Below are 10,522 nucleotides of genomic sequence, written 5' to 3' on the forward strand. Positions count from 1 at the left end.
CCTCCCCAGCCCCCACCCCCTCCCCCCTGTAGTCTCTCTGTGGACTGACCTCCATCCAGTTTGTCTAGTGATGTGGCTTTTCAGTTCTCCACTAACCAGAGTGCTTCGTGAAGCTGCCTCCGTCCATCCCTGCTCCCCTCCTCTGCTGCAGTGAATAGACTTAGCTCCTGTGTGATGACAATACATGTGAGTACTGTGAACACCAGTGGTCTCAAACCAGCAGCAGCTGTCGAGTCCAGTCTCCAGTTGAAGCCAGAGGTTGTCAGGTTTCAGTGCTTGATGCTGTGGGCCCCAAGCAGAGCATCCTGCATGCCACACCATGCACCCTAATGTCCAAACCAAATGGTCATTTGTTTTTTTTTTAGATGATCCCTCAGTGCAGTCGAATGAACGGTGCGAATGCTGCAGTGGGTGCAACACACATTACTAGGCTATGTACAAAAAGCCAGATACCTCTGTTAGCCTACACAAACCCATGTCACAGTGTAATAGTTAAACATGCATAAATGTATTGTTTTAGCACAGGAGGCAGCTCAACATGCACTGACATATCAATTAGTTCTGATGTGCACTTCCAGCAGCTACAGAGCAACATGGTCCTTCTGTGGGTGTGATGCTTGTGTCCAGGTCCATTATGAAAGTCCTTCTGAGTGCTGGTGTCCAGACTTAAATAGTGATAAGAGGATAAACATGAGCATCATAAGAACTCATGAGCCTTAAAATGGCAGATGGTAGGAGACCACTGAGGGCCAGTACTTCACCTCACAGTAGTTTTTATATCAATGCACAAACCCAGTACACCGAGAACATCCTGTGGGTATGTCTCCAGGATCCGGAGGGGAAACCGAAGAAGGCAAACATCCGAGACAACAGAGATGGGACATACACTGTGTCCTATGTCCCTGACATGACAGGACGTTACACCATCACCATCAAATACGGAGGAGACGAGATCCCCTACTCGCCGTACCGTATCCACGCCCTCCCCACCGGAGATGCCAGCAAGTGTCTGGTCACAGGTAGAGCTCCGCCCACCCCAGCTCTGTCAGCCAGTCAGATTTCATCACCTGAATATGTCCCAGGTAACTGACCCTGTTGTTATTGCTGTCCTACAGTGTCAATCGGAGGACACGGCCTGGGTGAGTAAACTTGACACTCTTTACTCTCTACCTCCAAAATCCCTAACAAATCAGCCTGTTACAGTAAACATCTGATTACATGTGCTTTTTTAATATGAATCACTTCAGTGACACATTTTCACTCTGGCAGTCAGTAGTAGAGACATGTCCTGTTCCGTCCTCCATCTTGGCAGGATCAGGCATTGGCCCAACCATCCAGATTGGAGAGGAGACGGTGATCACAGTTGATGCAAAGGCTGCTGGGAAAGGTAAAGTCACTTGTAAGGTGTCGACTCCTGATGGGGCGGAGCTGGATGTGGACGTGGTGGAGAACACTGATGGAACCTTTGATATTTACTACACGGCTCCGGAGCCCGGGAAATACATCATCACCATCCGGTTTGGAGGGGAGCACATTCCCGACAGCCCATTCCACGTGGTGGTGAGTAACATGTGCTGCAGGGACTCACAGGAGCTGGTGTGTTTGGGCCGTGGTTTCCAGTCTCCTTCTGTCATCAGGCTCATTTGATTTATTCAGCTGACTAAAGTTCCATAAAACAGGGAAAACACACTCAGTCTTTAGTGGCCCAGCATATAACCCAAGGCATTCGCATGACGATGATGATAATAAGGTCACAGTCCAGCGGGTTGGGAGCCACTGGATCGCATGTTAAAATAACAGAAGTGCAGCTTCTCTCTAACAGTAGATGTTGTGTAGCTGTGTGTGTCTGCTATAACTAGACAGTTAACATAGCATCACTATCATGTACACCTTTGGTCAGTGCTTACTTTAGCCCTGACAACAAAGGAAACTGAATTCCTTATTTTCTTAGCTTAAAATGCTAAAGTTCATGTAATCACCATTAATGATATGATTAAGGTATTTAATATAACATTAAACTCATCATTAACATTCACATGAATGTGTAACTATGAGGGCTGTGGTGCGCCACTTAACATCCTGAGGGTGTTGAGGGGTTCCCGTGTAGTCTGATGACGTTACCGTCTCCCCCAGAGGGCGTTCTTATGGAACTGTTCTCCGTCAGTGGTACATTCAGCGCTGAGAGTCACAGGCTGCGGTTTCTCCTTGCAAACAACAGACAAACAACAGACTGTAGTGTTGGTTTGTGCATGGAGCTGTGTGTGTTTTTGTGTGTTCCCTAAAGGTTGTACCTTGTTCCCTGTCAGGCAAGCGACACCGTCCCAATAATAGAGGAGCCATGTGACAAGCTTCAGTTACAGCAGCCCTACTCTCCCTATGTGGGCTTCTCCCCCCAATGGGTACATGGCTTCATACTGTTGTTTATCTGCAGCTCCTGCTCTTCATGCAGCAGTTGCCGTTGTATCAGAGCTTTTCAGAAAGTTGATACCATCCCAGCTTGGTGCTGCATGTTTGATCTGCTGCTTCTTTATTTGCTGCTTTGTATTTAGTAATCCTTTTTATTTTATGATTCATTGTTTTCTTTGTTTTTGAAGGACTGTGTACTGTATTAAACATGTTTATGCACCAGCTGACTTTACTGAACAGTTACCATTTGTGGAACTGGTTTCAGTCTCAGAACAAACTGGTCTAGCTCGCCACAGACTGGTCTCTGCAGTCCTTCTCTGCTTCCTCCTCCTCCTTCCTGTTTTGGCCTGATTTCCCAGAGTTCCCACTATGGCGATGCTAACACCCCTCCCCTCTTGCTCTGGTTTAGGCCACAGATGAACCCATCAGCCCTGTGAATGGGATGGAGCCCGCGCTCCGCCCCTTCAGTCTGGTTATTCCCTTCACAGTGCAGAAAGGAGAGATCACAGGTAAGAGCAGGCCTTGTTTATCTCACTGCTAATCTCTGGCAGCTAACGTTGACTGTTGGCGTCAGCAGCCGTGTTGAATATCTCCTGTTAATATGTGCTCATGGTTGAACGCAGCAGCAGGTCTGAGAGCACGGAGCTCGTCACATTAAAAAACTGTTTCCATTGCTGTTTTCTCCACATGGTTTTAAATTAGGCACAAATAAAAGCCAGCTGTTCACATGCTTAACATTTTGTGCTACAACAGAAAATTTGAAGCCATAGTTTCACTTTTTTATCTTAACTGCATCCATCCATCCATTATCTACACCGCTTATAAAGAACAGGGTTGTGGGGGGGACTGGAGCCAATCCCAGCTGACACTGGGCAAGAGGTGGGGTCCACTCTGGACAGGTCTCCAGTCTGTCACAGGGCTGACACTTAAAGACAGCCACACACACCCACACTCGCTCCTATGGGCAATTTAGAGTCACCAGTCAACCTGAGCTGCATGTCCAGTGCTTCTTCCTCTGTAAGCAGCGTTCATTGTAGGGTTGGATCCCTAATCCTAACCCTAGGATTTAAAATATTGCATAAACACAGGGACAAATAACATGTTTAGGGCTTGAAAAACCAAATGTTGCCAGCAGGACCACAGCACAGTGGGAGCCATGATGAGTTAAGACAGTGATTTGCTCTCCAGGTGAGGTGCGAATGCCATCTGATTGCACCGCCTGTCCTCACATCACTGACAACAAGGACGGCACGGTTACTGTGAAGTACTCACCGAGTGAACGAGGTCTGCACGAGATGGACATCAAGTACGATGGCAGCCACATCCCAGGTAACCCCCCCAAAATCCCTAACATGTATTTATTTTATGTTTGGTTTACTTCCTATGCTCCTCTCCAGCATGATGGATAAACTCACCGCCTTTTGAAGGAAACAGTGGGGCATCACCAGCTTTACTGCGGCTTTGATCTGACACTGCTCTAACCTTGTCTAACTATGCCAGCATTTCATATTCTGCAAACTGAGTTAGAGATATTTGCACTCTAATGGCTTTGGGAAACATTGCACTCATGCAGATTTTCTTCTTTATTCCAGGAAGCCCACTCCAGTTCTATGTGGATGCCATTAACAGTGGCCATGTGACAGCGTACGGTCCTGGTCTGAGCCACGGCACCGTGAACAAACCGGCTACCTTCACCATTGTCACTAAAGACGCCGGAGAAGGTGTCAACGCTATAACACTGTCACAGCCTATATAACAGAATTATTATTCATTCATTCATTTTCTACCGCTTAGTCCCTGAATGGGGTCACGGGTGGGGCCGGAGCCAATCCCGGCTGCCAATCGGGCAACACCCTGAACAGGTCGCCAATCCATCGCAGGGCTAACACATAGACGAACAACCACACACACACACTCACACTCACACTCACTCACTCCTATGGGCAATTTAGAGACACCAATCAACCTAAGCTGCATGTCTTTGGTCAGTGGGAGGAAGCCGGAGTACCCGGAGAGAACCCACACAAGCACGGGGAGAACATGCAAACTTCACACAGAAAGGTCCCAGGTGGGGCCCGAACCCAGAACCTTCTCGCTGTGAGGCAACGGCGCTAACCACTGTGCCACCGTGCTGCCCCAGAATTATTAGTCTTTCACAATTCACTTTCATCTCATAGAGATTTATTGGCAGTGTTTTGGAATCAAAAAGCAAGTTGTCCAAAATATTATTAGTAAATAAATAATAAATATAATTGTGCCTCACAGTACATGGGATCAAACAAGCAGTTAGTAAGAATAGGTAAAGAAATGAATGGCAAAGAAAGAACACCAACAGAATAAAAAGCCGGCAGCTGTGTGTGTTCTTTGTCCGTGTGCAGGCGGTCTGTCTCTGGCTGTTGAAGGTCCATCTAAAGCAGAGATCAGCTGTAAAGACAACAAGGATGGGACGTGCACCGTGTCCTACCTGCCCACTGCACCTGGAGACTACAACATCATTGTCAAGTTTGATGACAAGCACATCCCCGGCAGCCCCTTCATCGCCAAGATCACTGGTACTGAAGTTCGCTGCATGTGTCTGAGCAAATGTTCATTTGTCTGGAGCCGGAGCCTCTGATTCGCTAGTGCAGCTGCAGCTCTTGTGTCCCTTCAGACATTTTGGTGATTCATCTTAATTACAAGTTTCATGTAACCAGTGCTGCTGTATCTGACACTGCCTTTTGTCTTGTTTTTCATGACAAACCAGAGCTATCCTTTTGTAATTGAATCAAGGCATTATGTGAAAACCTGACCCACTGAGGGAGTCTCTACTTTGTGTGATCGAACTCTAGGTGACGACTCTATGAGGACATCACAGCTCAACGTTGGCACAGCGACAGATGTTTCTTTAAAGATCACAGAGACGGATCTGAGCAGTTTGATGGCAACCATCAGAGCGCCTTCTGGAAAGGAGGAGCCATGTTTGCTGAAGAGGCTGCCCAACCGACACATTGGTCCGTTTTCACTGTCTGAAATGTCTCAGGCTTTATCTCTGTGGTAGGCCACACGCCGGATGGAGACAAAGCTGCTTTCTGCTCAGTTTGAAACTGACAGCTCCATTGTTTAGGAGATGTCCTTCGTGCAAAACTTTGTTCAAGCACAAAAACAACCTCATTAATAACCAGTGATTTAATGGTTCCACCAGATTCCTCTTTCATTGTTTTGTGCTGATATTATAACAATTTTCAAATATCTGACGTGATATAAAAAAAGAGACAAACGATGATACTGTACCCGGGATGATCACATTTGGACACAGAGACTCTGCTGTGGTCCCCAGAAAATGAAGAACAATATGTAAAGCATTCAGCTCTGAAACTGCAAATTGGTAATTATCCAAGATGCACGTAAGACATGCTAGCCTACAATAAACACTCTACAATAAACACTCAGCTATGACTAACAATAGTTGTGTGTCTGATAAGTGGCTAGCAGTAACATTAGCCAGTATTGTACTCAGTAACACTGTTTAGATGTTTGGAGGAGCTGACAAGCAAAATGCAGGATGTGGATTTGACTTGAGACTCGTAAAACTGATCTACCAGACAAACAAGAGGACTAAACAAGTTCTGGTTCACATTCCCCGTTCTGTTTTTCCTACCTGCAGGTATCTCCTTCACGCCAAAGGAGGTGGGTGAACACGTGGTGAGCGTGAAGAAGAGCGGGAAACATGTGACCAACAGCCCGTTTAAGATCATGGTGGGTCAGTCGGAGATTGGAGACGCCAGTAAGGTGAAGGTCTATGGCCAGGGGCTGGTGGAGGGACACACCTTCAAAGTGGCTGAGTTCATCGTGGACACCAGGAACGCAGGTGAGAGTTACACCTGTATTTGTATCAGCAGCTTGTTTCATGGTTTAATGCAAGGAAGACTCCAGTTTCTGAAAAGTGAAGGTGAAGTTTTTCTGATAACATCAGCAGGGAAACTGGCAAGTTTTGTCTCTTTTATTTAGATTTTATAACATTCAAATATACAGAAGCATCCACCTAAAATTACAATAACTAGAGTTATTATACAGATTTTATGCTTTTTGTAATAACATACTTTATATGCATTTATTCCAGTTGTAACAACGGCAAATGGCCAAAATATTTCAATAACGCTAAATGCCCCCACCTACCCAGGTGTTTTGCATGACCAGTATGAGAGGGTTGTAAATCCAACTACATATCTGTGTTGATTTTACAGTATTCTGTAAAAATCCAAATCAAATGTTTTACCAACTCATCATGTAGTTATAGTAAATAAGAAGGGCTAGTAGCATGAGGTTCACTTACTGAAATTTTCCCAGAGATTTCAGTCACATCTCAGGGCCTTCATCAGTGGATGATGACTTTATCATCAAATTGCAGTTTCCAACTTTTGAGGTTCAGTATAAAATAAAGTTGTCATTAAAAATCATGTTTCATTTTTCATCCACTGGAGCACAGGGTGTTTCTGTGCAGACTTGAATTTCTTCTTCTCTGCTCCCAGGTTATGGAGGTCTGGGCCTGTCCATCGAGGGTCCCAGTAAAGTGGACATCAACTGTGAGGATGTGGAGGACGGGACATGTAAAGTCACCTACTGTCCAACTGAACCTGGAAACTACATCATCAACATCAAGTTTGCTGACCAACATGTACCAGGTGCACACTCCTGCCCTGTCCAGCCAGCTACTGACTGACATTCATTTCCAAAAAACTCCACTTAAAGACACTTGAAACTTGCAGCAGGTTTACACCGATCAGCCATAACATTATGACCACCTCCCTAACACTGTTTACATGGGAGTCCATGTGGCAGTCAGTTGGCACTCATGTCACTCTGCAGCTCACTGTGCATCTTCTGTGAATCCATTTGGTTCCATAGTTCTACTGCACAGATGTGTCTACAATTCAGTGAAAAACTTATGGAGTGAAAACTGTGGTTGTGAGGACGAGTTAGAGAGAATGCTTTAGACAAATCCAACAGCCTCACCGCTCTAGGTGTGATATCACCACTACAGCCCCTGACTCTTTCTCTTCATAGAGACCAATGTACAGTGTTTCTCATTTTCAACCATTTTAAGAAAGATTGAAATAAATTTTAATCTTTTGAAAAGTACAAATGGAAGTTAAAAGTTTAATCTACAGTAGGTCAACCTCATCATCAGTGAGCCGTGGGCGTCACTCAGATCCTTACACTTGCCCATTTTTCCAGCTTCCAACACATCAACTTTGAGGACTGAATGTTCACTTGCTGCCTAATATACCCCCACACTGACAGGCACCACTGTAACAGATAGCGTTATTCACTTCACCTGCTGGTGCTCATAATGTTATGGCTGATCGATGTATTTGTCACCTAACTGATCTCAGAAAATAGCGAAAATACCCACAATCATTTTCATTATTATTTATTTTTACTTAATTTTACACTTCCAGAACATAATTGTGCACAGAATATGACCTGTAATCTAAATCTAGTAAAAATCTCAGTGATCAAAAAGGAAGGGGAAGGTAAACGCTACTATTATCTACTTCATTAGATAACTAACATAACATAAGTAACATTTGTTTGCTCAAAGGGGATTTGTTGGGTTTTCCCTCTGTAATAATAGTGATAATAGTAAAGTCTACACCTGACTTTGTAGAGTGTCCTGAGATGACTTTTGTTGTGATTTGGCACTATACAAATAAAATTTGATTGATTTACTATATTTGGCCAAAACCTTCAAACACCTCTTAACACAAAGGCACACACATTAAAGTTTATTGTGTTGTTTATAATATTTTTATTCGCTGTATACGTTGGTGTGCACCTCAGCACAATATCTGAAGTTTGCCTGCAGTCCATCATGTACTTTGTTCGGTTTTGTCTTGTCTCATAGTTCAAAATTATTATTATATTACCGTAATTTCCGGACTATAAGCCGCTACACTTTTCACATGCTTTGAACCCTGCAGCTTAAACAATGATGCGGCTAATTTATGGATTTTTACGGGCTAACGAGCTTCATGCCGCCAATACTTTTAGCCTCGTCACATCAGACCAATGAAATTACCGAACAGGTCACAGTGGACCAATGAAACTGTTCGAATTAAATCAAATGCACTCACACTAAATTCTTCAGCTCAGTCATTTTGCGCTTCATGCACACACCCTCATCATGGAAAACACACGAAGAAATGAATATGATGCAGCTTTCAAGTTAAAGGCGATCGATCTGGAAAGAAGGAAATAGAGCTGCTGCACGTAAGCTTGGCATCAATGAATCGATGGTGAGACGCTGGAGATGGCAGCGTGAAGAACTGACTCAATCCAAAAATCTTTCCATCTACACCTGCAGCTTATAGACAGGTGCGGCCTATATATGTACAAAAAGTTGTTCTTTTTAAATTTAGTGGGTGCGGCTTATATTCAGGTGCGCTCAATAGTCCGGAAATTATGGTAGTGGATTGTAAAAAGTAAATCGATTTCCCTTCATCACTGTCGTGTTTCTGTCCCAACAGGAAGCCCGTTCACAGTCAGGGTGTTTGGAGAGGGCCAGATAAAGGAGAGCATCACCAGGAAACGTCAGGCTCCCTCCATCGCTACTGTGGGCAGCACCTGTGACCTCAACCTCAAAATACCAGGTGAGCTGTAGTGACACTGTCTCCTCCTCCTCCTCTGTGTCCTCTCTGCTTCTTCCTCTTCACCACCTCCTTTTTGTCCCCTGTTTCCTTCCTGTCATCCCCCCTGCCTCTCCTGCTGCTTGTAGGGAACTGGTTTCAGATGGTTTCAGCTCAGGAGCGCCTAACCCGGACATTCACTCGCAGCAGTCACACCTACACTCGCACCGAGAGGACGGAAATCAGTAAAACTCGAGGAGGAGAGACAAAGAGGGAGGTCCGCGTGGAGGAGAGCAGACAGGTTGGAGGAGACCCCTTCAGAGATGTGTTCGGAGAGTTTCTGGGTCTGGGTGGGTGCGGCAGCAACCAACCGGCACTGCAGGGCGGTGTGTGTGTGGAGGAGTGTGGGTGGAGATTTTTGACCTAAGTCATAATAATGAAGTAGGCTTTGTGTTCACGTGTCTGAATATTAGACAGTGAACATTGTCTGGTACCGAGTGCAGTGCTGTACAGATGGAAACATCTGGAGAAGTCTAATCTCACTGTTACTTTTAACCAGATTTTGGATGTGAACGTCATAACTGGATTTGACGGTAGTCTGATTGACAGAAACCTGCGTTCACATGTCACTCTCACTGTGTTTTTATTGTCTGGCATTTTGTCTCCTTTGTCTCTCCACTTTGCACCAGTTCAGTCATAATCTGATTTGTGCTTTCTCTAAAGAAGCCACAAACCATGGCATCTGACATTTTGATGGCATAAACAACATCAGGATCATCAGCGCTTCACCTCTGCTGTGTGCTGGTTCTCAAAGAGATTATCTGGAAATATTTTTTTTTTTTGTTCATTTTCTGACACAGGAAGCCAGCAATAATTAATAAGTTTAGACAGTGACACCTAGCACCTGGCCGATAATGGGCCAAACATGGAACAGAACCTGCACACATTTGGTTCTCGGGCACCCCTTTAGTGTCAGTGTCCGTTTCCACATCAAATTTTATTTACTCTGACTTTATCTTTGATCCAACTGACATTTTGCAAAAACCACCCTAGACTTGACCCTGTTCATGGGGGACAACAGCAAAAAGCTGGGTCCAAATAAAGTGCTTCCACTCTGATTTTTTTGCTACTCATAGTGTATGCATCAGACTTTGGTGTAGCATGCAGTGCAATTTATTTAAACGTTTTGGTATTAAATGTTTGCATATATTTTCATGTATAGATGTAATGTCTCAAATTCTGATGGGTTCTTCTGTCTTTTTTGTTTAAGCATGAAAGTGATCTGGTGCAGTTGTGAGCAGAATACATTTTAAAAAAACTTGAGGCTCTCTGTGGCATCAGGAGACTGATTATATAATGCATTAAACTACTAACATCCAAAAAGAAATGTGCCACTCTCTAAATGCTCAGGTTGGCTAAAAAAAGACTTATCAGACCAGAGATGTTTGATAAAATGTGCAGTGAGATATTAGCCTTTCCTGATTTCATGGTGCATATCCTGTACAAGCTCA

General features: G+C 44.4%; 1 protein-coding gene across 2 annotated transcripts in view; it reads left to right on the forward strand.

The window, feature by feature from the left end:
• Window positions 1-10,522, forward strand: part of LOC109974858 (filamin-C-like) — a 69,493-nt gene that overhangs the window by 47,077 nt on the left and 11,894 nt on the right. The window contains exons 28-40 of one of the 2 annotated variants that reach the window (XM_020625291.1): window positions 830-1,019; window positions 1,116-1,139; window positions 1,313-1,560; window positions 2,307-2,399; window positions 2,816-2,915; window positions 3,595-3,735; window positions 3,999-4,127; window positions 4,785-4,958; window positions 5,235-5,396; window positions 6,050-6,253; window positions 6,915-7,067; window positions 8,913-9,035; window positions 9,161-9,394. In XM_020625291.1, coding sequence (XP_020480947.1) covers window positions 830-1,019; window positions 1,116-1,139; window positions 1,313-1,560; window positions 2,307-2,399; window positions 2,816-2,915; window positions 3,595-3,735; window positions 3,999-4,127; window positions 4,785-4,958; window positions 5,235-5,396; window positions 6,050-6,253; window positions 6,915-7,067; window positions 8,913-9,035; window positions 9,161-9,394 — 1,975 coding nt within the window. The remainder of the gene's footprint in view (window positions 1-829; window positions 1,020-1,115; window positions 1,140-1,312; window positions 1,561-2,306; window positions 2,400-2,815; window positions 2,916-3,594; window positions 3,736-3,998; window positions 4,128-4,784; window positions 4,959-5,234; window positions 5,397-6,049; window positions 6,254-6,914; window positions 7,068-8,912; window positions 9,036-9,160; window positions 9,395-10,522) is intronic. The other variant, XM_020625290.1, reaches the window with a different exon arrangement.

This window comes from Monopterus albus, unplaced genomic scaffold (genome assembly GCF_001952655.1).
Source record: "Monopterus albus unplaced genomic scaffold, M_albus_1.0 scaffold351.1, whole genome shotgun sequence".
Classification (NCBI taxonomy): domain Eukaryota; kingdom Metazoa; phylum Chordata; class Actinopteri; order Synbranchiformes; family Synbranchidae; genus Monopterus; species Monopterus albus.